The sequence below is a fragment of the Pleuronectes platessa genome, chromosome 9 (assembly GCF_947347685.1).
Source record: "Pleuronectes platessa chromosome 9, fPlePla1.1, whole genome shotgun sequence".
NCBI classification, from domain to species: domain Eukaryota; kingdom Metazoa; phylum Chordata; class Actinopteri; order Pleuronectiformes; family Pleuronectidae; genus Pleuronectes; species Pleuronectes platessa.
In genome coordinates, this window is record NC_070634.1 from 21,226,071 (window position 1) to 21,253,586 (window position 27,516).

A 27,516-nucleotide genomic window follows, 5' to 3' on the forward strand; every position below is an offset into this window, starting at 1 on the left:
GGATCAGAAACTCTTTATTGCTTTTCTCTCTGGCCATGAGAGATATTTCCATTCAGGGTCCAAATCTGATGTCACACATTTCTAGTATTGAAAAGCTGTAAAAAGCGTTTCTAACCTCAAGGTGAATTCCAGAGAAACTTGGTACAACCCTGCACCACTAGATGGCAGCAGCTCAGCTTCAGTAAAATACTTTATGGACCCCCCCCCCCCCCATCTTTACAATGGGAATTTTAACATGTAATTTTCCGTGCTGAAAATATGAGCCCGGTACTTTTCAGAGAGCTGCTGGCCTGACTAGACTAAAAATTTAGACAGAAACCCACTCCGTCATATTCTGGATTCTGTCACACGCACGCTCTCGTAAACACAGTGCTGTGAATCACACATGCAAGTGGGCTGGTCACTCGTCGTTATCATAAACATCTGTTCTCTACGGCACAGCATTAAGATTGGGGATGTTTTCATAACAGCTGTGTTTCTTTTTTTTTTTTTTTAAAGAAATTCATAAAGGGACATTTTGGGGCGGGTTTACATCCAGAAAGGCCTCTTGCAATAGTGAACGCACTCATCATTAAAGTTTGATAGTCACAGTAATCATGTGACAGATCCAACGAATGACGGTAACGTTACAGTTCATAACAGAAGAGTGAGAGGCAAAACACACAGATCATCTTTATATATATGTTAAAATGCACATGTGTGTTTATGTTAGTCGGAGGAGGGATTGTGTGTGTGTGTGTGTGTGTGTGTGTGTGTGTGTTCGTGTGTGTGTGTGTGAAGGCGACAGTGAGCCCCAGTTCAGAAAAAAATACGGAAGCGGAGAAGGAAAGGAATCGTACCTTTCCACGTCAAAGGGAAAGCAGAACTTTGGTATCGTCTGAAGGACCTCCTGAGAAACCAGAACAGAGAGAACACACCCTTTTAGAGAAACACATATCCCAGTAATAACCATGCATTTTTAAATCTCTTGAGCTTCTGCTAAGTAGGTGCTATCAACTCGCTGGACAAAATGAGGATTAATGCTAAATGCTGCTGATAAAAATCTGACAAGGTCCTCACATCCTAAACACTGCAGCCTAAATGCACTTAATCCAAATGAATGGGCAACATAAACCACTTCATTTGGTAGAACAGAGTGGAGAGGCTCCCCTGTTTTCAAGGGTGGGGAGGGATCCTCGATCCACAGCTTGAATAATTAGCAGTTAATAAGTTCATCGATTATCGGGTGCCAAGAGGAGATGAAAAGATGAAGGAAGAGAGAGAAAGAAAGAAGGAAAGAGGGAGAGAGAGAGGGGGGGGGTTGGGGGGGCACAACACGAAGGCTATGGTGGCAGATTGTAGTGACAATGGGCTAAGCAGCTCTGAGGGGTTAAGAGGTAGGAGCGACGGGGGGGGGGGGACAAGCCTTTAGGGCTTCACCTCCCAACACCTCCCCTGTGGGTTGGGGGGGAAGGTGCGGGGAGGGTGAGGGTCTGCATGCTCTTCGAGCGAGGTGGGAGGGGAGGAGGGGAGAGAGGGGCACCTTTCCACCAGCGGCATATGGATTTAGACAGGGAGCAGGAGCAGAGCGGAGCACCATATGGGTGAGCCACTCCAGACCAGCCACACAGCCACCGAGCACCGGGTCCCAGCTCTGTCTGTCGCTCCTCGTCTCTCTGGCTCAGAATAGAGGCCGGGCACCAGGTCCTTTTTGCCGTCTGTCTCTCTATTACCTCTCTCTCTCTCTCTGTCCTGGGCAGGCTCTGCCAAACTCACTGACTAATCCTGGGGACTGGGTGGCTCTTTTGCTATGCTCTGGCCTCTCCTGCCGTCCACCTCTTTTCTCTTTCGTTCGCCTGCCAAGCTTGGCTGCTGAACCCAAGGTCTGTCTCTTCTTTCTGACTGGAGATGACCAAGCTGAGAGAGATGCTCCACCATCCCCCCCCCCCCTCCCCTCTCCCCCTCTCTCACTGCCTCCCCCAAACACTGATCTGGACGACAGGTTGGATGTCTGCTGCTGCCGACTGTTGCTAAGACCTCGCCGTGGGGAGCAGTCACTGAATCCCCTGCCCCTCCTTATCAAAAACGTAAAGCTGCCACCCAAGCACAACACAACCATCACAACAGACAAGCAGACTAAGGCAACAATGAGCTACGACAGAGGGGGGGGGGGCTGAGGGTGTATATGTGTGTGTGTGTCCTATGTATGTGTGTGCGTTTGAGTGTGTGATGTACAGTATGTGAGTGCCTGCCTGCTTCAAGGACTTTGTGCTTTCAATGTGAGAGAGTGGTTAGATGTTAGATGTACATTTGTATGCATTTTTTGTGTGTGTGTGTGTGTGTGTGTGCGTGTGTGTGTGTGTGGGTAGCTGAGTTTGACTCGGCTATATGTTTGTGTGTGCACATTGCCACATATGGGGTGTATGGGAGGGTCGGGGAGGCGAGGCAGGGTGGGTGGGAAGTGGTTGTTTTTACTTATGAGGATCTGTGATAAAATTGAGAACTCAACAAAGATGGGGGCTCGGTGGCAGAGGAGGTCTCCGTCTCTGCTGTGGGAGTGAGAGTGTGTGTGTGTGTGTGTGCGTGTGTGTGTGTGTGTGCGTGTGCGTGTGTGTGTACATGTGTGGGCCTGCGTCTCGGTGTGCGCGGCTGTAAAATCTGTCACACACATCAGAGCTGCCATCGCTGTATGTGTTTGCTGCTATTATTAACCACCATGTACGCACACCAATATGTTCCAGCGAGCCCTCCCTGGCGCACTGCATATGGCACACAAACCCAAACACACGCTCTCTCACACACACACACACATACACACACAGGCACTTGCCTTCCCGACAAATAAAAACATTTGACTTGCCAGATTTGAGAGTTGTCGCAGCCCCGCCCACATCAGGTATCTGTGTTTGAGTGACAGCCGAGGGCCTGCAGGGACTCTGATCTCATACAGGACCAATGGGAAGTGGTGTGTCTGTATGTGTGTAATGTGTCACTGACAACAGATATCTTCTGTATATATATATATATATATATATATATATATATATATATGTATTTTTTTTACATTCTAAGCACCACATATCTTCCTCACATTTTCAATCTACTGTCTAGTCATTTAAGAGACTCAAAGGCTGAGGCTTGTGGGACAGATCCTGTGGCTGCAATTATTTAATAATCTGTTGATGGTTTTCTTTAGAGCAACATTTCCAAAACCTAAAGATATGAAGTTCACAGTTTTTGAATCAGATTCTCACATTTGACAAAGAAAGTAAGTCAGGCAGCAAACCAGGATCAGAACTGAACCTACAGTCACTGCGGGGGACTCAAGCCTCCGTATGGGGGGCGCCCAATAGCATCTTATTGATAGTCAAATAATTTCTGTTCAAATATTACTGAGATCAATACGATGACACTTTTCTGATGATGCAATGGGGCCTTGATATTTAACCACTAGTACATTTTCTAATGTACTATTGAAAATCTATAAAAGCTTTGAAGGGAAACTGCTGTGAGCAAACGCAGCCCAAAACATAACCTGACTAAAGAACCATTGTCAACAAGGCTAAACATCTGTCAGTCTGCAGAGCACTGTCAAATGTGTAATGCAACAAATTAATTAAAGGGTTAGTTCACCCAAACTACCAAAAAAGTGCAATCTAGCCAAGCAAATAGGCTGTTCATGGCCTTTATTTCTGCCTCCATCCCATCACAAGTGAGTCAGAAGAGAAGTAATTTCAGTAGAGAGTTGAAAAACAAAATTTTAAGGGCAACGTTTTCTTTTAAATCTCTGTTACTCTGGCTAATCCACAGACTTTACTGTCAAACACGTTTATTGGGTCTATGTCTCTGGCAGAATGTGGTGGTATTAACAAAGAGACCACAGGGACTAATATCTCAAAACATATAAAATACCTCAGGTAAAACCAAAATGATCCGCATGACTTTATATATATAGCACCAAAAGAGGTGAGAGAGTGAATATGAAACTTTTTTGTACTTTGGATGAATCAACCCTTTTTACTGATCTCAAATTTAGTTCTGGTCCAACACCTTCCCTCTGTGAAAATCAAAGACACAGGGACCATGTTTATCTTATACGCAACTCATCTGTCAGTCTGTTTTCTGTTTCCCTCATTAATGCTCCCTTTAAATTAAATAATCAATTTCAAACGATGGAAGTTCCCATGTTCTTCCAGTGTGTGACAAACATCCTCCACCATCAAACATGGCGATGGAGGAGCATTTCGTAAAAATGTACCTCTTGTAGACGTTGTGCAGTTTTAAAAAGGTGGAACTTTTGTGTGCATAAGTATGGACAAAATGAACTGAGAGAAGGCGCCATCTGGATTCGTTTCTATATATATATATATAGATATATATATAAATAACGTTGAGCATAAATGAGCCTTTACTGGTTCTCTTACACATCTGAAGCTCAGTTTCCGCTTCCCTCTCTGCATGCCTTGGCCAAATACCATGGGGATATCTAAACTGGAATGGCATAAAGGGGGTGTTCTACCACCATGTACAGTAAGGACCCCACCTCACACGCAGATGCATACACACACCCTGCTTGCCATTTTCTCAAGACAAAAGAAAAAGAGGCAGCTAATATATTTGCAGCTTTGTGTGTGGGGGGTGGGGGGGAGAGGGAGGAATCTGCTGCTAGGCTGGGGTTGGCAGACACTGGTGTATGTGTATGTGAGGGAGTTTGTGCGTGCTGTTTATCGTGAGTGGAGACAGGGGTATCACTCAGTGAGACAGAACGCTCTGGGTTCCCCCAGCGGACGATCCTGCTATCACGGCACCACAACACTACAGCAGCACACAGCAGCAGCAGCGTCAAGCTTTGCACCATGCCCCAGCAGAATAGCACGGTACAGCAGGGAGAAGCAGCTAACTTTGCAGCACGCGGAAAACACTCCCGCGTTTCTACTCTTAAAAAAAAAACAGGCCTAAACTTCACTTTTATTCCTGCTGCACCCTGATTCTTTTAGAAGTAATTGTAGCAGGTTAAGCTATATATGGTTGAGGCGCACAGCAGGCGCTGTGGGGATTTGACACGTGGTAGATCATACTGTGTGGGCTCAGCTTGACTGTTTCGAACACACATACACATGCACCTCCCCTCTTGGCCACTCACCATCACTATAAATGGGGGGGGGGGGGGGAACGCAGCTTTTAACATCATAGCATGGACAGAATGATGTTAACCAGTTTGAAAAAAAAGATGTGTCCCTTATAGGCAGATTAAATACTGAACTCAGCACCAGACCTGATGGTGTTTCATTTTGGGTGTGAACTTCATGAGCAATATTCACTTTCCCATATGCCTGCAAATATAAAGGAAAGAGAGAGAGAGAGAGAGAGAGAGAGAGAGAGAGAGAGAGAGAGAGAGAGAGAGAGAGAGGAGTGTTGTAGAGAAAATGTGGATGAAAGGAGGGAAGGAGTGTGGATGGAGTAAAAGGGCAATTTAATGCGAAGAGTAATAAAATACAAGGAGGAGAAAAAGATGGAGGCAGACTGAGAGACTGACAGGAGGGAATGTCATAAGGAAGGCAGAGACGGAGAAGACATTCAGTGGACGGACAGAACGGCAGAAGGAGGGAGGGATGAGGGGGGGGGGGGGGGTAAGCAGCTCAGTTCATGCCCCTCTCCCCATGCAGTGAGGACTCCTCCCTGGGGGGACTCAGACTTTAAGCCCCTGCCCTGCTTTATATTCCCCTGGATACTGCAGCCAGATCAATCTAGCTAGCTACCCAGTGTAACTCAACCTAGTTCAGTGCAGCCGGGCCCCAGGAGCCCCTTATACAGGATGTAGTTTTAGGAGCAATGGAGGCTGGTGTCAGGCAGATTTGTAAATGCACCACTGGTATTTATAATATTAGAAGCAGATTTTTGTTAAGAACTATTATCCGTGTTTTTGCATACATGCGTTAACCCATTACTACAATTCACATGTACTTTACATTACTGTCTGCTGTCAGCTATATGTCTGAATGTCTTTTTCACTGTATAATCCATCACAGTGTACATTGTGTCCACTCTTGTTTTTTTTTTGTCAAAGTTAATTTATTATTTCCTGGTAATGCAGTTGTAAGTGCAGGCTGATTTGAATGGCCTGCCCTGCGTTACCACAGAAAATATCACAATTCTGAATAATGCGGACAAGATGTTCACTGCTATGAATGACCCGACTCGAGTTAAGTCTTTGTAAGTAAAAAATGTTTTAATACCATATGGAAATGAATGGGAATCAATTAAACGCTGGGGAAGGTAGTAAAACACATTCAAACATCTATAATGGTACAGTAAGCTACACATCTGTGCATCTGTTCGACAATTTATAGTCCCACCAGGGGACTCGGGTATCAAACCAGGAATTAGGTTGCTCGAATTTGAACAACCTCTTGACCATAATGGATATAATCTAAAGCTAATATCTGTTAACCCATAATCGATGCAAAATATTATGGAATATGGTATTCTTGGGATTATCTTGGTCACGATAATTAAACTACTATCAAGTAGGTATAGGCTTACTGCTGCACACTTAATAACATGTAGGTAAAATATGAAACTGTAGTAAGATAAGTCACCTTGGCAGAATAAAGGTAACGAGGATGACACCACATGGTCTAAAGAATTACCCGTCAAGCAACATAAAGAGTCCAGGGCACAAAGCTTCTGCATCATAGACTTTATATAAAGATGGACACTATGGCCGCTCCCCATAAATGAGGCCAAAGCATTGAATCGTCCTCTGGAGGCTGACTACAGTACAGGTAATAAAACCTGCCTCCTCCATGTTAGTGGTTGGGATTATGGATCAAACAAAAAAAGCACTTGTGTGAGTACTTGTATCGATGGGACCTTGACACATTGGTTCCATCCTCCCTGATGGCTACAGCACAGACTGTTGCTCCAAATGAGCAAGATGGCCGCGTTTGGGAGGAAGTGGAGACGTGTCTTTCATCTGTATATAAAGCCCATGTCCTGCCCTTCTAAATCTTTAAACTTCAGAGGAAGACCATAAGATTTGCTTAAATGTCTCAAAGAATTACTGGTGCATGGATCTTGAGATAAGATATTTTGGTTTATCATTATCAAACTGTTTATTTTTACCTTAAGCTTAGAACGCTACATTGCACATGTTTTAAGGAATGCAGAAACACCTACTGGTTCCTCTACACAACTCTCTTGGTGACACTAAATCATTATCACGATCCAACATGATGACACCATGGTGCAATTTCATAAAAGTTCACTGGGTGGTTGACTTAATACATACTTCACATTATACACAAATGTATAATATCCCTTCTCAGGACTAGACATCGATATGACTTTTTCCTTCGATAGATGACTGCCCTGGTGGATTCAAAGCTTTGCTTCGATACTCGAGATTTCAGTTCCTGTTCGAAATGTGGTCGAAAAGAAAACTGTTTTTTACGAAGCTTTCTCATCCATATGAGCCAAGCACAGTTGGAGGATACAGCTGTTTGCAGCAGGCGGGAACCCTGGGTATCCAGCCAGCGCTTCAACAGTATAATGACATAGTCAGCAGGGCTACTAACACATCAGCGCTGGAAACCACAGTGTCTCCACTCACCCTTTCTTCACCTCTTCCTCCCGCACGCTCTCGTGCCCTCTTCATCACCTCCTCTCGTCCTTCCCTCCTTCACTACATCCCCCCATTCTCCGTCCTCTTTCACCTCCCTCCTAAACCCCCTGTCGTCATCTTAGCTTCCCCCCTTCCTGCAAACCCCACCTTTTCCTCGCCCTTACCAACACCCCTCGTCCCCCCTTTCGCCCCCCTTTTTCCAATTAGTCTGTCTGTGTGCAGCTAGCCAGCCGATCTCTGCCCATCCTGCCGGTGCTGGTTCGCTCACCCAGCCCCTCTGGCGAACATGACAAAGAGAGATCCTCAGTATTCAAACAGACACACTGCTTTCAAATGCCGAATGGCAGGGTCGACCTGGGTGCAGCTTTAAGCAAAATATTCAAATTCTCAGCCTTTCTTTTTTAAGAATTTGCATGGATATGCATTCATTTGCAATGTGTAAAGGCACAAGGACAGCTGAGCCTTGGTTTTAGAGCGAGAGGAATAAAATAAATAATGCAGAATAAAAATGTATGATGGTATGAAACCTTGATTGGGTAGGCTCGTACGATCGTGGATAAAAACTGAGCTCAAAATTGATAAAAACAAAAAGTCAGACTCAAATCACTCATAAATTATTTTTTGCACCAAATTAACTGTTGAACGGGAGACGATTATCAGTACTTTAAAGAGAAAGGGGGAGTGAGTTAGTCTTGTTCTAATATACTGTGATCAACGACTTCCCGGACAACTTCCTGTTTGTTCAGTAATCACAAAACTGCCCCAGACACCCAAAGGTTACAGGAAGTGATACTTCCATGAGAGGGACAGACACTGTGGAGACTGAAAAAATAACAGAGGCAAACATATTAAGAATAAGAGAAAGAGTGAAGGAATGAATACAGAAAGACAGAGGATCAGAGGAGCGATGGAAGTGGTTGTCCGCTGGTGGAGTTTACAATCCTCAGGTGTAGCGTCGATGTTGCACTGAGGTCAATAAAAAGGAAAGATATATTTTGATAAACCAGGACCGAAACCAGAGGTGATGCTAAACTAGTGGAATTTAAATGTTAATTTCCAAAATAGATATTCCAAAATCAAAACATTGACATTGTGAAATGTAATATAAAAGTTAGCATTGCAACCTATTACGTGATGAGGGCTTTCTGTTTTGCTGAGAGGAACACAAAGTACCATATAATATAGTACCATACATTTTCATACATCCTCCTGTAACGGTATAGACCACAGCATATTAACCCATTGCTTTATAAGTATCAAACAATCTATACCAGCAATTTCTGCTTCCGATAATGTTTACCAGCTCTTAAACAATGCCATTTTTTCCAGTCCTTATAAAATAAACGCCGGCATGCTGATGCCTGGAAAGTGTTGCATGAGACATATTGTAGTTAAAAACCCACATCACTGCACTTTGATCAGGCCAAATCACTTAAATGATAAAGCTACACGATACATTTTCTGTATATATTTCTTGAAAAGGGAGCCACTGCAGGGCAACTTTTACCTCTATTACAAGACATAACTGTCTCTATTGTAGGATAACACTTTGATAGGTGACACTAACCTCAAACCTTCCTGTCGAGGGGGGAATCAGTGACCTCATTTCTTATTCTTCAATTCGTATCAATGTGATTCTTCAATCCCCACTCTTCCCCATCTGCATGCCAAAGTGTATTTTGCAAGATACTGAACCCCTAAAAAATGGCCCCTCATAAAATGTTGAGTGTACTAAAAATGTAAGTCGCTTCGGACAAAAGCGTCAGCTAAATGACATGTAATGTAATGTAATATGAGCACACAGCTTGACAAATGAACAGGAGAGAAAACGTCATCTGAGACACACCATCTGATTAAAATGCAGGTAGAGTGAAACAGATGCAGAGTATGAGATAGAACAAGACAAAGGAAAAGACAAAGTGAGTGAGAGAGACAAAGACAGTGACAGACGGTAGACAGAAAAGAAGTCAGATTTAAAGATGGGATATTAAAAAAAAAACACGACAGAATAGTGAGGAGAGAAGCAGAAGAACAATGGGCAGAGGCACAGCCTCCTCTGGCCGCTTCAGACCCCAGACCCTGCAGAGATTCCTTTCATTAGGCTTTAATAGTATGCTGCCGGCTTGCCATTCTGACCTGCGCTCTGTGCCGGTAATAAGAACGGCCTTCAGAGCTGGACCAAAGCAACAGAGCTGCTTGAGAGTGGGAAGACGGAGAGGGGGGTGATAGGGAGAGGTGGAGGGGTATAGGAGCCGATGAGGTGCACTTTTAAATTGACACGGGGGCGTTACATTTTCACATTCTTGCTCACTGCGCCCGGGCTGATAGGAGAGGGAGACAGGGAAATAGGGAGTTTTGTCTTTCTGGATGTTTTTTAATCCCCACCGCGAGTTTCGGGTTACGCTGACCCTTCTGATGCAGAGCTCCTCTGGTGACGGAGGTTATTTTGGTTGACAACAGTCTGAGCTGTTCTTCAGGAGGTGCTGAAGGTGGCAGACTAATATTCTGGCCTCTTCAAGCTCATGACAACACCTGACAGGCATACGTGTTCTTATATTCATTTGTGTATGTGCCACCTCTATAGCGAGAAGAAACCTTGCTGAAAATACATGTCATTTTCAAATCTGCACTTTAGGACCCTTGAGGAAATCACAGCTGCCTACACCAAGGACAAAATAAAGACTGCGTTAGGCCTCCTGTGAACCACGCAACAGCACAAGTTTCCATTTTAAGACCTTATATCCACCTCCTCAATGGAATCATCACCGGGAAATCAACTTCCACAAGTTTCCGTCCTTATCGAATTTGTGTTAACCCCCAATGTCCAGTGCCAAACTCGTTCTCCATCTATCAGCTGTTGGAGTCACCTCCAATAAAGCATTTCAGTAGGGTACTACACATGTCATCTATTGTATAGCACTCATTTATTTTCTGCTTTCTCCACAATGGGTGTATTTATGTTAGTCGGTGAGGGGGCATATTGCGTGGAGAATAAGTATGTGGCGTCAACAATAACAGTGTGCATTATTCCAGTGCTAATACCCTGTCCTGCTGATGTCCTTTCTACATATCACAGATGGGCTCAGACAGGGGAGAGCGGCAGTATTATGCCTCTGCCGAGATCTTCCACTGAATATATTACCATGTGATAGGGGGAGATGTCTCACTCGCTAACCACACACACACACACACACACACACACACACACACACACACACACACACACACACACACACACACACACACACACACACACACACACACACACACACACACACACACACACACACACACACACACACACACACACACACACACACGTAGTGTTGGGCCAAGAGAGCTGCATATGCCCCAAACATACAAGCATGGGCTTCATTAATGAAGTGCCAGGAGAAGAGGGAGAGGGGGTGGGGGGGGTGAGTGAGAGAGAGCAAGAGAGAGAATGCACGAGCGTGTGCGCGTGTGCGAAGCAGCCGGGGGGGGATTTCCTTCTTTAAGCTTTCAGCTCCCACTGGGCTTAGCTCGACTGTATGAACCCTGATGTGGGCCTGCCTCTAACACATGGCATCACACACACACACACACACACAATCTCTCTCTCTCTCTCTCAACCACACACACACATGCACAAAGAATGTATACATTGACGCTCAGCGGGGGAGCAGCAGTGCAACACTGGCTCCTAAACATTTGGCTGTGGACGTCTCATTGACAGATGTACATGGAATCTTGCAGAGAGGGTCAGGTCATCGCTGCACGCTCCTCTTCCTCCTTTCCTCCTTTCCTCCTTTCCTCTCCCCCTCCCTCTCCATCCTTCTCCCCTTTTACACAACACCCTATTTGTTCTGCCATTGCTTCTATCTCTGTCGTTGGCTGGTGGCTGCTGGTCGTGCCATGCATGGGGTAGCGAACGCCAATTAAGCCACATCCTAGTAGGTGTGATAGCTCTGTTGGCAGAGGGAGTGTGTGGTTTCGGGTAAGTCTGGCATCTGATACTGTAAATATGAGCTTCCTGGCTGACAGGGACAACCTGTTTCCAAGTGGAGATGCACTCTTTCTTCCTCTGTGACGGCAGCCGTGATACTGACAGAGTTTGGCATCATTCTCAAATAAAATATACATACATTTGGGAGCATATGTGCGGCAGCTTTAAACAAGTCCAGTCAGCATATGTTCATTGCAAAACACAACTCTGACAAATGGGTGTTGAATTCAATATTTCATTACCAAACACAAAAAGGTGGAACAATGTTTCACCACATGTCCCTGTTCCCTCTTCTAAATCTCTGTTCCCTAACTGAGGCTATATGTTCAAAAAAAAAATTCAAACAGGCCAGAGCAGCAGCTACTTTCTTTTTTGGAATCTCTGATAATCAAAGAGGGCTTTGAATGAAAGCTGTGTATGTTTATGTTGAACTTGAATGTTTTTCTCTTGCAGGGTTGTCTTCATCTATTGTTTTTTGTGGTCATCCCAGCCGCTCTGTGCCAGCACCAGCGTTCCAATTTCGGAAATGCTAGAAACTTGAATCTTTTGAATGACCGCCAGTTACCCATCCTATGCCAAGTTCAGACTACACAACTTTCAAAGTCATGGGATCACTGTGCAGCTCAACATGGCTCGCTGTCTTGTGATTGGGAGTCTTGCAGTCATTTACTGACTGGGGGACAGGGGGTCACACACTGCACACCTTCACCAGGAGACCCTCTGAATTAGTAAGTCTGCGCCACATTTGTCGTCTGATTGGAGGAGGCAACATGTCCGCAAGCCTCTGGAACCGTGTCTTAGAAGAGCTCACACATTGTTGATTGGTGATTGAGGATGCTAAGGCTTTTCCCATAAATCTCTCTTAACAATGGTTAACAACGTCGCCTCACAGCAAGAAGGTTCCCATTTTGGATTCCTGATTCTGCCAGGATCTTTGTTCTCCATGTGTCTGCACTGGTATTCTTAAGGTAGTCAGACTTCCTCCGAAGCTTGATGACATCCAGGTTGGGGTTAGACCCTAAACCATCTTAATTTGCGAATGTGAGTGTGGTTGTCTTCATATGTTGGCCATGTAATACTCTGACGACCTGTCCAGGGTGTATCACACTTCTCGCCCAATGTCAGCTGGCATTGGCTGCAGCTCCCCTTATGACCCTTTAAAAGATAAGCTATATATAATATCCGATAAGGATGGATGGACGGATTATATTGCACATATCTGATGTTTCATTGTCAGGCTAGGAACTGGCTTAGCTCATATTTGTACCAAAGAGCTGTTGGCTTATCCGATGAGGTACTTTTGGGATGGGTGCATCTATAGTTGAAACCATGACTGTCCACCAGCAGATTGAGAAAGACAAGCAGCCAATGGTTCTCTACACTGCTGCCAAAACACACCACTGCTTTCTTTTCACCAGTCACTGGGCGATAGTGGAGAGATGTGAGCAACCAGGCGTAAAAACACTTCCCCTGCTCTCCTCCTCTCTCTCCACCACCCTTCTTCTCCCAGGAAGAGAGCCCAGAGGTCAGCGCAATCAGGACCCATGAGCAACAAAGGGCCCTAGTTAGGCGTCCAGCTCAGTGCCCGAGAGAAAGGCCAGCTTAGTGGGGCGAGACTGTCCATTAGGCAAGACCCCTGGAACACCCCAGGGATCTGAGGTGAAAGGGGTTAGAAAGAAGAATAAAAACACGATCAACCCAGACACATACACACACATATTCTCAAAGACATACACAGATCATATGAGGCCTTGTTTGACACTGCTGTCAGGGTGCAGTGAAGGGGAAAGACGAGAACCCGTGTCACACTGAGACATCACACACACAAAATACACACATACACACATAGGCGCACACATTCAGGCCTACACTTCTCCACACACGTAAACAAAAAAGGCATGAATTTCCATCTTTTTCATCTCTCAGTTCCCTACACCTAGCTGTTACAGCTTCATATAACTGGCTGCAGCAGCAGCCAAAGAGCTGACAAAATACTCACACAGCTCACCATAGAGCATCACGGCTTTTCTGTCTCCTATCTGTTTGGAAGATGGGCGGGGAAGACGGCTTTGTCTTTGTGAAGCCTGTAGTCTGACAGATTTGCCTTCCTCTGTCAACTGCACTCAGCCTACATGAACTTTACAATATGCTGCATTAATATGTCATTGAGTATATCACCTAATATTTTACTAATTCCCTGTATTCACACATAAATGTGCCACTTTGTCAAAAGCTGCAGAAGTGACTAGAATAAGGACAATGTGTCATTTTTGTAATCCTTTATCGCTGGGTTTGTAGACCTCGAGGCCGTTCGAATTTACACTTCCCGTAAAGAAAAACCTCAAACTTTCACACTTCTGAGTCTCATCACAGCCAAACTAACCCACTCACTTTTGCGGTCCTCCATTTTTTTTTTCACAATTTCGTTCCTGTTTTGTAATTCAACACGTCTCACTTTCCTTTCATCTTCTTACATGTCTAGCACATCGATATCATGACTTTTTCACCTCCTTCAACCTTAGCTGTCACACTTTATCTCATACATCTCTTTTCAAACCCCACTACTTCCCATTCCTCCTTTGCCTCCCCTTGCGTCTGCCCCTTCTCCTAAACAACATGTCTATTCCACTCCCTATAAGGTCTCAATAGGGCTACATGTCATTGTCTTTAAGTTAGCATCCCTGGCCCCTTGCTACGGACTTCTCAACCAACACTCTTACCCACTTTTTACTTCTCTCCCCAAGGTCAACACTGAGCTCCCTCAGGGCTGAAATCCACCAATCATGTCCCCCAGCTACATCCCTCAGACCACGGGACCCCTCAGCCGCCCACCTGACCTCTCCTCCAAAGAGTCCCCTCAATACATCCCCTACCCAGAGCCAGTCTACAGAGCTGTGGCCACCGATCACAACATGTCAGGCAGCCTGCCCTGATGGAGCATGGCGTCAGAGCAACACGAGGCTTCACAAAGGTTGAAGCCTCCAGAGACTGTCTGCCTCTCTTTCTCTTTGTCCCTACCTCACTTTCTGTCCCACCGATGACACAGTGAGGTTTTGAGTAGACGTGAACAGGGATTTTTTTTGACAGTATAAAAGTTGAATAAGAAAATGCATGGTAGTCAATCTACAGAGTCATAAGAAAACTGCTCAATAACAATAAAAGCAAACAGTGCATTACAACATTGAGCCCCGGCAATGCATCTAATATGACAAATTAATTATACATAGCAATGCATGTGTATCAAAGCAAAGATATTTCCTTTTAGGATCAAATCATAGCTACTGTAGCCTTGGCATAAATAAAAAACAGCATGTTATGTGGTCAATTCGATGCAGTATGCAGCAGGAATATCGAAGGTTCCTTATTCAAATGTGTGGAATGGCCATAGAGACTTAACATCAACTTAAGTTAGACCTTGCAATAAATCTATTCATAATTCAAATTTTCCTTTATCTCTTTCTGGATATTATGCTCCAACGAGACTGCTAGAAAAATAAATGTGTGTGTAGTTTGCTATTTCCTGCAACATTGGCTTGTGAGGGGAAATTGTAAATGAGGCTTTTGGAAACAAGGAGGTTGATAAACATGCAGGGAGTAAGTGGTAGAAAGGGTATTGAGGAGATGGAGGGTAGGTTAAAAATAGAGAAATTGGCATGAAAGTTGAGAAAGAAATAAACAAGAGGAGAGTGAAAAATAGGGGAAAGATTAGGAGCTATAAGAGGTTTCAACAGAATGAACCATAACAAGGAAGCAAAAACAACATTATCTCTTTTTGTATGCGTGTGAGTGCATGTATGATATACAAATGTACTGAGGGAGGAAAGCTGCTTCTAAACTGTAAGAAAGGAATGTGCAAGAAATGGTGCATTATCATGCTGGAAGTGGCGATTAGCAGATGGTAAATTGATGATTGATTGGTATTAAGGCCCAAGGAAACATCCCACACACGGCTTCAGCCACCCAGGACTATTGACAAATGGTCGGTTGGGTCCATGGATTCATGCCAAATTCTAACACTATCATTTGCAGCCTCAGCAGAAACCCTGATTCATCAGACGAGGTCCTGAACTGACCAATTTTGGTGAGTGTGTGTCTACAGCAGCCTCAGGTTTCTTCTCTTGGCTGACAGGGGTAGAAGTCTTCTCATGTTGTCCCCCATCTACCCCCAGGATGTGTGATGTTGGGCAATCTGTGTTGCTTTTACAGCTCACCGCAGTAGTAAAAAGTGGTTTATTCTGCAGAGCTGCCTGTCATTCAATGTTTTTCCCCCCACAAAATCCTGAGTAAACTAATGCAAGCCAATGATGTAAATTCTCATTCTGAAGGTTGAACCTATGGTTAGTGCCTAACTGTAGGACACTGGTTAGATCACCTGGTCGGGCTGGTGCCCCGTGTACGGTGGTTTTACTTTGAATGTGAACTACATCTTTGGAAGTGGAGATCCATCACCTTTATAGCATATCACTGACCACTGCTCAAAAATGTTTCTTGATGATTTAGCTAAATGGCAGAACCTGACAATGACATGGTAAATATAACCAAAGACCAAAACTAATTAAATAGAACAGAAAGACGAGACGTGAACAAAATGACAACAAAAACATTAAATAAACAAATAAAAAGTGTATTGCTGGAGGCTCTAAGCATTAAAATAAGTTTCTTTAATACACTTGGAAGAGGTGCGGCATACTTTAAGAAACAGAGAAGTAACTTCACATTTTTAAATGTTGTAGAGTTTCTCACAGTCTCTTAGTTTTCAAATGGTCTTCTGTCCGTTTGTGGAACTTGCTGAGTGTTTATCATATTATCTTCTGTTCTCTACAGAGAAGTGGGCCTTATATGCAACACGCTGTGGTTAGCTAGGATTAACTGGCAGAATCGTTTTCTGTGAGTGTGTGCGTATGTGCGTGTGTGCGTGCGTTCTGCCTACTGTGTTTTTTCCACAACTTTGGGATGAGATCTGAGAGGAAACGGACAGATTTCCATCTGTCTGCTCCATTTGCAAAAAATGGGGAAAAAAAACCTTCTTGTGATTCAAATATATGCTTTAGCCAACTCTCTCTCCATCTCTTCCCCCCCCCCTCCCCTCCATCTCTCCCACTCTTTCCAAGTGGCATCTGCAGATGACCAGGGCATCAAGAGTCTCTGGGGCTGAGGGAGGAATAGGGGGAGCAGGAGGGGAAAAAGAGAGGAAATGGAGAGGAGAGAGAGAGAGAGAAAGAGGGAGCAAGCGCCTCTCACTTCATATTTCCCCAGCACCACCCCGGCGTGCCAGCCAGCCTGCAGTCTGTTCTCCTTTGAGCTTTCTATTCTACCACAGAACAGAAAAAAATCAATTCATATTTCCATAATCCACACTCCTGTCTGTCTTCATGTCTTCGCCTCTCCCCCCTCCTTCCATCCCTCTCTTTCTCTCGCTTCTCTGTCTCCTTCTCTCTCCCCTTCTCCCCTGGGGTAGACTAACCCCTCCACCCCGATCCTACGGCCTACAAATGTCACTACGCAGAGCAACAATAACGGCCTAAACAAAAGGAGGCCTTGCTCTGAGCTCTGAGCCCCTCGACGGAGACTGTTGGCTGCTGCTGCCATATGCTGGCCAGCTCGGGCCGCGGAGAGAGACAGGCGACCGTGGCTACAGAGGACTCCAGCCTACAGCCCCACAAAAGAGGAAAGGAGCCCTAATCCTGGTAATGAGGCCCGTGAATACAGCCTTTATGTATACGGGGGAAAGGGCCAATCCCTCTGTACACAGCACGCTAACTAGCCATCTTAAGGGCCATCTTATCCACACAAACGATCTGGTTGACAACAGAATGAAAGAAAAGTGAGGAGGTGGGGGGGCTAAAAAAGAAGACATGCTGGAAGAGAAGGATGAGACAGGCTCATGTCAACTCATACACTATGTTTACACTATTTATATCCCCCCCCTTCACCTCTTTTGGTTTCAGTTGCTCTTTTTACCCGTCTTCCCTCACTAGCATTTCCTGTGCCTACCTCTGTAAGTCTGTAATTTCTTGCTCACACTCTCGTTCCCTCACTCCCTCTACCACTTACTCTGATAGCATGCTCTGGTTCTTGTGGGGCAGGCAGACATTGCCTGAAGCATCTTTTTACAAGCCCGTTTATTCCTCAAAGTGGATCAGAGAGGCAGGAGAGCTGTTTAAACTCGCTGGCTTGGCTGCTGTGTTAAGAAATAGTTAGCCTACGCACATATTGTTGTCTTTCCCTCAGTGTCTTTTTTCTTCTTTTTACTCGTGCATTTCTTCCCCTCTCTCCCTCGTGGGCTGCTGCAGTCATCTGTCCAGTGATTTTGCTCCAGGTCCCGTTTTGTCCTGTGGCTGCTCTTGGCACAGACACAATTCGCTCCACGTTTTGTGTGTTTATTTTTTTTTTTTTTTTGTCAAATCTAAGTGTCGGTGCAAAAATCACACGCACATTCACTGCCTGGGAATTCACGGCAACAGAGATCAGGTGTCATGGAGTCACCACACGCTGGAGCAACAACAGGAGAATGATTCAGTCAAATCTATTTAGAGTACATAGTGACAAGCACGACGTAGAAATTAATACAGATTGGCGCTGTGATTGTTTTTATCAAGTTGGATCTCGACCGTTGTGCTTTGAAGGTGAAGCCAGAGATTAAAACAAAGGCACCCTGCTGAGACTGTGTAGTTTTCTCAGAGCAAAGATCGGGTCTTTTAAATAAAAGGCATATCAAATCCAATTTAAAAAATGTATTGTCCCCCAAAGACGGCAGATAAGAAATAAGACTGGCTAATGATTCAGCTTCATGACAACAGTGGTTTTGACAAATTCTATTAGTGTTAACACAAGTTAGCTACAGTGACTTCAGACAGGAATAGACTCCAGCAATCAAACAATAACTGTTCTGCAAAAAAAGACATTACGTTATATTATTAGGCATTACGTAACAATACAGTTTAACTCAGCTAATACCAATGTAATACCAGTAAAAAATTTATAAACCAAATTTTTAAATCAATTTACTCAGGAATGGTCGATATGCCAAAACAATTGTGTTAAGAAAAAATATTTCATATATGTGTCGGTATTTATAATTAGCACTATAAATGTCACATTATCAATTGCTTTAAATGTTAAGACTTGTCCTGCACTTGAATAAAGGTTGAGGTTTTAAACTCATCTTTGTGCAAAAAAGTAAAGCATTTTACATTTTTATATTTAATGTGACAATTATTTACTTTGTTTCATTGTGCAGTGTTATGTTTACCTCATCAACTGGAAGTGGAAGTGGGACACACGGCTATGGAAATGCATTGGCAGCCCTCCGTGACTGAACGAGTGTCATCCGTTGCACGTTACAGGCAGACTATCTACTTAACCTTTGACCTCTACTATATTTACCCATGATAGGCATTTGGGAGACTTCATTTATATTTCACCTCAAAATTAAGTAGATTATTATAGATTAGATTATATAACTGTTTGCTTGTGTACAACCTGTAACTGTAAACAATCTGACTGCTTGTGTTACTTGCACATTCATATTTAAGTGCAGCAATTTTCCCATGTTCCCAGGAAAGTGACTTTAGCTATTTCTTTTGGGAGTACAGTGTTATTATAATGGATAGCAGTTGAAGCTGTTAAATACTGGTATTATGCTTTAAACAATGTCCTCATCAATACAGATTACTAGGTGATACAATGCATGTATAGAGAACCCAGCAGTATTTAGTTTAGCGGGAACAGAGTGGCAAAACGTGCTGCAAAACTGCTGCTCTCAGATTGAAAATGAATCCGATAAACCTATAAATGTGAAACAAAAGGAAGCAGGCAGAGTAGGACAATGAGAGAAAAAGCAAGTGATACAAAAAGAGAGAGACAGAAAGAGAGAGAAACGGGGAAAACAGAGGTGTGCATTCCTGTCACGGTTGCATGATAATTACAGATTCGTCGGTTATTGAAGACCTGCTCACTGCTTTTCATTACCAGCAACAGACGTACAATGAGACAGAGAGGGAGAGAGGAGGAGGAGGAGGAGGAGGAGGAGAGAGGGAGCCAGAGAACGAGAGATGGAGAGGAAGCAGAGATAGGAATGAGGAGGAGAGTGGTAGTGGTGGTGGTGGTAGTGGTGGTGTTAGGTGTTGGGGGAGGTTACCACAGGATGGCAGGGTGAGGAAGGGCATTAGGAAAGGGAAGGGAGATGGGAGAGGAGGAGAAGGTGGAGGTTGTCTGTAACGGGGAGCGAGTGAGAGAGAGAGAGAGAGAGAGAGAGAGAGAGAGAGAGAGAGAGAGAGAGAGTTAGAGAAGTATGAAAAAGCAGAGTGTGTTCCAACCTGGTCTGTGTGGTCCTGGGGGAAGCTCCACAGCACGGTTGGATCTAGAGGTAATTGACAGACAGCATTAATCAGCTGGTGAGAAACACATCGTCTTCGCTAGCTGCCTCAGAACACATACATATTAATGAGAGGGGTGGGGGCAAGGGTGGCTGCTTCGAGTCTGTGCACGCAGCACGCACACACACACACACGCGGAAAGCGAGAGAGCGAGCGCACACATTGAAAGACAAGAGCGAGAGCGTCTCGGCTGTATGTGCTGTAAATATGCAAATCTATATCCTCAGTGTAGATATGATAGCTTATATTATACACCAAATCATGCGCGTTTAAGAAAGCCACATCAGCACATATACTCGGGTTTATTCCCTTAATTATTCGTACATTGATACAAGCCTGGATATTTGCTGGAATGAGGCAAATGCTTCGCTAAAGGTTTATTATTGTTATTATAATAGCGGTTGTGAAGGGGTTTGTGATTTTTTTTTTTTTTTAGCAAACAAATTAATGCTGCAGGATTTGCCAAGTACATTAACCGATTTGTAGATTGACAGGAAATTAACAATCTATCTGATATTGCAAACTAACTGTTATGTCACTTATTAATAACATATCACTATAGTGTGACTCGATTTACAGAGCTCAAAAGCTTCAAAAATGTCATTACAAATTGAACACTAAGGGTTTCCGCTGCTTCTAAGATAAAAAGCCTACAATTTATTTGCTTTGATAAATTGTGATGGGTATTTCTGTTTGTGTTTTTCAATAGAATACATATTAATTGATTAGTTAAAAAAAAACAAAATAATCTACAGTAAAATAACCAGTTCCAGGCAAAGAAAGAAAATGTTGTATGTATCAATGTTTTATATTAATAATAAAAGCAAATCAAATAGCAAATAAACAGATATTCTCTTATTATTGGATGTGATGACAAGTATTGTTCACTAAAGAAGCAGCACTTTGTACTTTGCGTTGAAAAGTGCTCTATAAATAAAGATATAATTATTATTATTATTACTATTAAAATAGAGAAGGAACTGTCCAATTTGGAGGATAAATATATCAAACTGCAAGAAATTGCCATTTGATCTTTTGTAGTAACCAGTCAGCCTACGATTGCTTTTGTGCAACATGTGTACATCTCTCTGAAAGCTATGTTCCAAAAATTATAATAAACACTCAGGCTTATACAATATGGTTAAAAGGAAGCAGCCAGCCAGCCACAGCCTGAACACAGGGGTCTCTGGTAAACATGGTTTCCACAGCTGCAAGGTCACCCTGTGACCTCCACAGGAACAGCGAGGGTTTGAAGAGACGCGCTCTCACATGCCAGGTTCACCGTCTCGGACACACACAAGGCCCACAGGCTCATGAACATACCAGACTTCTTTATCTGTGAGCAACAAACCTTTTGATAGCAGTGATACTCTGGAAGAAAACATAATAACCGAGTTCAACAAGTGTAAAACATGAGGTTGATTATTGTATGACCATTTTAACAAGGGTTATATCTGCCTTTGATCCTAACCTACACATATGCTCAAAAAGCTGAACATAAACAGCTTAAAGTCAGACGAGAGGAGCAGTAAAGAGGATATGCAAAAGCACCACAGTGTGCAGAGAAGCTTGTAAAGTGGCAGGCTGCCTGAGGGGGGGGGGGGGGGGTAATACAATGTACCAACGCATGACAGGACGCAGCAGAATCCATGATGGCTTACATAATCCTGTTGGATAATTTCATGGGCCCCATCTTGAAAGAGAGAAAAAAAAAAGGCACCGGAGCCCAAAGCTCTTTTCCCCAACTCCATCCACCAGCACCCCCCCTACACCCCCCGCCCCCCGCCCCCTTCTCCCAACCCTATGATCTGCCAAAGTTAGGGGCTATTTTATGCCGATTTACTGGGTGAGAGGATGGGAACTGCTGTCGGACAATGATACAGGACAGAGGAAGAGGAGAGGGGACGGGAGGTACAGAGGAGAGGAGGGGTGGGGGGGGTGGGGGGGGGTTGGCTTGTTGTACCCAGTGTTGGTAACTTTTGACAGCTCTGTTGGCTCCTCTGCAGAGACTGGCCAGGTGTGCAGAGGTCTGAAAACGGAGAAGGTTTACTAGCAAAGGGAAAAACTTTTCTCCACATTCCAGACGATCCTGACGGCAGTGTTCAAATTTACAGCTGAAGCAGTGGGCTCCGTTTTCACCAGACAAATGTATAATGTCGCTGTGTATCGCCTGTAAATACAATCATTTATATGGCTCGTCTTTCATTTATCTCTTGTTCCAGCCATTATAGCACTAGGGGGATATTATTCCCTCAGTGTGATAAATAGCCTAATGCCTATAGTTTTTTTTTTACTCCTTAGGTTTTCTATAACACAGTGAAAGCTTAAGAAATCCTGTATACTTTCCTCTCTCTTCTACAGGCTCTTTTTCTTTTCTTTCTGCTCTACCTCCACCTTTCCCTGCCACTCATTTGGCTACTCTTTTTCAGTTTTTATACTTTTACCTACTCCTCTTGTTTTTCCAGCCCGTTTCAGCCTAATGCCCTCTCCTCTCTATGCGTATACATGCTGCTTTTATCCCCAACATCTTCCAAAACCTTTCTTTCCCTATATATCAACCTCTGTGGCTGCCTCACGCTCCCTTGTGTCTGTATGCCCCTCCCTTCAGACGTGCTGGGCGTGTGGTGGACGCGAGAGGGAGCCTGAAGGGAGTTGGGGCTGTAAGTTGAAGGTTACAGAGGTGAAGAGGACCCCTGCTGCTCCGCCAGGGGACACAAATGTCACCATGACAGATCCTGCACTGGTTAATCCAGCCTCCCCTCATTCACACACAGAACATACACACACACACACACACACACACACACACACACACACACACACACACACACACACACACACACACACACACACACACACACACACACACACACACACACACACACACACACACACACACACACACACACACACACACACACACACACACACACTGACACACAGACAGACACACAAAGAGCTCTGCAACTCTGACCAAAAAATATAATGCAATTCATTTCTCAATTGTGCAACGCCAACTATGAAATATGCAGAATGGCTTAACAATTTTATTGCGAGCACATAAATTGTATCTCAGGTGAAAATGACCTGCTCATAAATTGCTTTGTGTAAATGTCATCCAAATTTGTCAATGCTTGAGGTGGAGGGTAGAGATTATGCTCAATACATTTCAGTCTGCCACCTCTGAGGATGAGGATTTTTTTGTGATCTTTCAAAACACATCTTTTACAAGTGCACTCGGCCTTTATAAATGTTTTGACTCATCCACAAGGTCATAAAACATCTTCTTCTTGCAACAGACGATAGAAGCTGTCAGTTAAAATTGGACCCACAGGGGCCCTAGAAGACATCAGCCAAGACATTTGCAGGTATGAGTACATGAAATACACACAAATATTTGATCCTCGTCAGGTTCCGACATCTGACATACACAAGCCAGTTTGAAATGGTTTTTGAGGCCTTATGCCAATATAGATATAAGGGATTAACAATTTCCAATACCAATAAATATGTTTTTAAAACCTGGCAATGATTTTATAAAATGTCAATCCCTGATGGTAGACACATGATTTCACAGTTAAATCGTAGACTTTATTAAAAAATTTTTTTAAACACAAATACAATCAAATATATTGACCTTGAATTAAGAAAAAACAAACAATTAACACCTAAACCTAAATATCTGTGAACGGCTCATATCGGCCGATTATTATCAACCAATAAATCTTTCAGGCACACCATGGTCAGCCTGCCTGCATAACACATGGATTTGTTTCCCATCAGCCTCCTCCTCACCTTTGTCCACCAAAGCCCCAAAAATGCAAACAATTGAAAACGTGTTTATTGTATTTCCTACAGTTGACAAAATCTATAAAGAGTTGTTACAAGCAGTATAAAAAGTGTCCATTTGATGTGACGCCACTGGCCAACCTATAGCATATTTCACCCCGGTGGAGCGTAAACAGATCCTGAGGGTGAGAATTGAATTGAAATCACCTATCCAGAATCAGATTCCTCCATTCACACCCCAGGAAATGGAGGTGGGTAAATGTGACGACGCGCTCAGGCGGCGACCCCTTGGTCTCCGTGCAAAGTGCTAGTGTGTCTGCGTGCAAATGTGTGCATGCGTGTTTACAGATACATGGCAAGCTCGGGATTGAATATTTACTGTACAGTACCATGTCCATTGATCCCTGAGGGCTTCAAGCGTGGGTGACCTCCAACAGTAACGACGGGGGCAACATGAAAGCAGCCCTGAGCCGTGACACAGATACAGGGGAGGGGGGGTGGAGATGGTCAAAAATCAATGTTTTGGCTATTCCTAAGACACCTGTCTTTACATGTTGGAGGAGGATGGAGAGAGGCGGGTTAATAGGTGAAGGGTGCTGGGAACTGAGAGCGGGGCAATGGGGAAGGAGTGGGAGGAGGAAGGATGAAGTGAGGGAAGAAATGGATGGATGTGTAAGAGTGGGAGGTAGACCTCTCCTCTCTCAGCTGACACCACTCCCTTCCTACCTTCACAGGTGGATCATTAAACGTGACGGGATTAAACAGAATAAATTAGAGAGGAACGCTTGCACCGCAACATGAGAGGAACAACAAATAAGCCTACCCCTTCATCTTTCATTTCTTCACTTTTCTGCATAAATCTGTTCTCCACGGCGCTTCCAAGTAGGCTGAAAAAAACTGAAAAATACTGGCATATTCATCTTACTGGCATAAATCTATGCTTCATGGGATTTCTGAGTAGGCTAAAAGGAGGCTGTTGGCAGAGAATGTCATTCCTAATGCTGCCCTAATGCTGCTGGCTTGAAGAAAAGAGTTGGCACGTAACACTACTGTCAGGAAGCGCACACTGCCCAACGCTGCACTGCAAGTTATTCAACTTCAAGCCATTTTGTCACTAACCTACAAAAGTACGATCCAACTCGCTTACTTTCTTTGAACGACGTCAAGCTTTATAAAAATAGAATTTTCAAACTGCCGGGAAAAGCGTATGGTAAACATGATACACACCCACAGAGCAGAGTGCACTGTGGGAGTGCAGTCTTTCTATAGGATCACCTTAGCAGCTCAATAACAGTGGCCTGAATACGTGGTTCTGGCTGCAACACTGAGAGAGACTTCAGAATAACACAAAAAAGGCCTAACCCTAAATCCAGTGTGAATACACATTTAGATGAAAGCCTCTAGTTTATAATTCTCTATACTATTTGAATCAAACACAGACTTAGAGCCCTCATGGCCATCCAATGTTCTAAAGGCATAAAAATGCACTTTTTTCACCTTATTCCATGAACGACTGAATGTGTGTTGCAAGTGAATAGGAGGCCTGTTTGTTAAGAGAGGCCAAATCCCATATGGTGAACAGCAGTTCCTCTGGTGAGAAGAGAGGCTGTGAAAGCCACCGGCAGCCCCTCTCCTCCATCCGTGCTCCAGAGATGAAGGGATGTAGTGCCTGCCTCTCCTTGTTCCTCCTTTCTCTCGCTCCGTTTGCCTCCTCTCCTCCCTCTTTCTTGGCCAGGGGTTAAACTGCTGCACTCTAACCTCCTTGGCAATGATTTCATTCACTCTGGTTCTCTCGCTCGCTCTCTCATCTCTCAGAGAGATTTATTTCACAGTATGTAGTGGATTAGGCCCCCCTCACATGCCCCCAGACAAAAGCATTGTTTTAGCACTAGCCTGTTTGCTGTAATGGGAGGAAGCTACCGCTACTAACCATCCACAATACTGCCATTGTGGGCACAGGGCTGCAAGGACCCTGCCTCGGAGGCCGTCTAGACTTTGAGCCTGGGCCGATTGGAGAAACAGAGGGAGAAAATCCCATCAGGCAGTGGAGTGAAAGTTAACTAAGGTAACCTGCTGTGAACCTGATGAAGATGTCAAGCCAACATATGGCAAAAAATGTCTATTGTCAGAACAAGGGGTTTTCTTCCCTCTGAGGGAGGGAATGGTGGAGGAGGAGGAGACGAGGTGTGGCGAAAGAAGACTGGGGGGCTGCACAACCTAAGGGAAGGAATAACTGTGGTGGTCATCGTTTTACTTCTGGATCAGTAGCCTTATTCTGGCCAGGAGGAGGCCCAACCCCTCCACTCACAATTAAAGGAGTAAGCAGATTAACGGGGGTCTTTCAAAAGCCAGCAGAAAGAAAAACACACTCACACACGTTTAAAACTCCTTCTCCCCCCCTTGGCCCATCAAGTCTCAGATTGCACACTGCAAATGGCATTACATTTCATGCTGATTTAGTAAGGTTTGGAGAAAAGAGAAACTTCTTAAACGATGATATGGTCCTCAAGTTAACTAATACTGATTTGTCACACTATGTTGTTCAACATGAGGCTTTGGGAATGACAGAAACCGTGAAAGACCTGAATTAAATTAGAAGACATTTACGTTTGATATCAAATTGGTTACTGGATCGCAAACGAAACAGGATGTGCTAATGCAAAACACTCAAACAGAATATTTCTTAACGCATTTCTTATAAAAGTGACAAATATATCACAGCAAAGATCTAGATTCGTTCTGCAAACAGGTCTGCATTTGCAGAGCAGTGATACAATTTAATTCCAGTTTTAGCTTGAGATTTTAAATAAACAAAAAGAAAACCTCTAAGGTAGAGCCTGCTTTACCAGCCAAAAAAAAATCAACTGGCAGGCTTCAAATGTGAGAGATGCTGGCCTGGGGGATTTCTAAGCCATTTCTTCAGCTACATCTGAAGAAGATAAACAACTGCCTCAGCCTCACTGGAAGGAGAAGAAAGAAAGAGCTGCATGGTGATGATGTGACCCTATTAATGCCACATTAGTTGTTCCGTCTTCGCGGCTTTATGAGGAAAAATGCTTCAGCAGGAAGAGCTGAGAAAAAGAGCGAGAGCGATAGAGAGGGAGAAGGAGGGGGAGAGGAGGTGGGGAGGGACGCAGAAAGAGAGAAGTGAAAGCGATACTGTCTCCAGGCTAGTTGGGATGCAACCCAATTTCACAGCTTCACGAGTGAGTGGCACAGCATATGGATGCAACCTTTGTGACAGCCTCTGTGTATCACCACATATCAACGCTGATATTCCCAGTCAGATTCCATACTGGTCCAACATTATGTCAAACAACAGCTCCGCATGACTGCATCTTCAATCCAACACACAGACAGCATGTTTGTTGGGGGAGAGTTAGCCTCCTAAGATAAAGAAAAACAAACCGGTATCTCCCCAGACGGACTACTCTCCAACTTTCTTCACGCTGTATGATGTGCAGCTGCCACGGAAATCGAGCTCTTCCATTAAGGCAGGGATGTGAACCAAAATCTAAGATATAATTCAAAGTCGGAAATCCCAGATCTGATCTAGATGTTTATTTCCCAAATCCATGGAGAAATACAGAGGATATTTCGCAGCAGCACAGGTAACGGTGATTCCGTCACCAGTTGTTGGCTGGATGTTCTTCATGTAATTCTTTCCATATGGTTCAACCATCTGCTTCAGTCAAATAACAGCATCTACGAAGGCATAGTAAATTAATGTCTCTTTTATCAATCTAATATGCATAAAAAGA

At 44.1% G+C, this 27,516-nt stretch overlaps 1 protein-coding gene across 3 annotated transcripts in view; it reads right to left on the reverse strand.

The window, feature by feature from the left end:
- dennd1b (DENN/MADD domain containing 1B) overlaps positions 1-27,516 on the reverse strand; it is a 103,427-nt gene that overhangs the window by 62,409 nt on the left and 13,502 nt on the right. For all 3 annotated transcript variants that reach the window (XM_053430362.1, XM_053430361.1, XM_053430363.1), the window contains exons 3-4: positions 19,907-19,950; positions 840-889 (exon numbers count right to left, since the gene is read on the reverse strand). In XM_053430362.1, the coding sequence (XP_053286337.1) occupies positions 840-889; positions 19,907-19,950 (94 nt within the window). The remainder of the gene's footprint in view (positions 1-839; positions 890-19,906; positions 19,951-27,516) is intronic.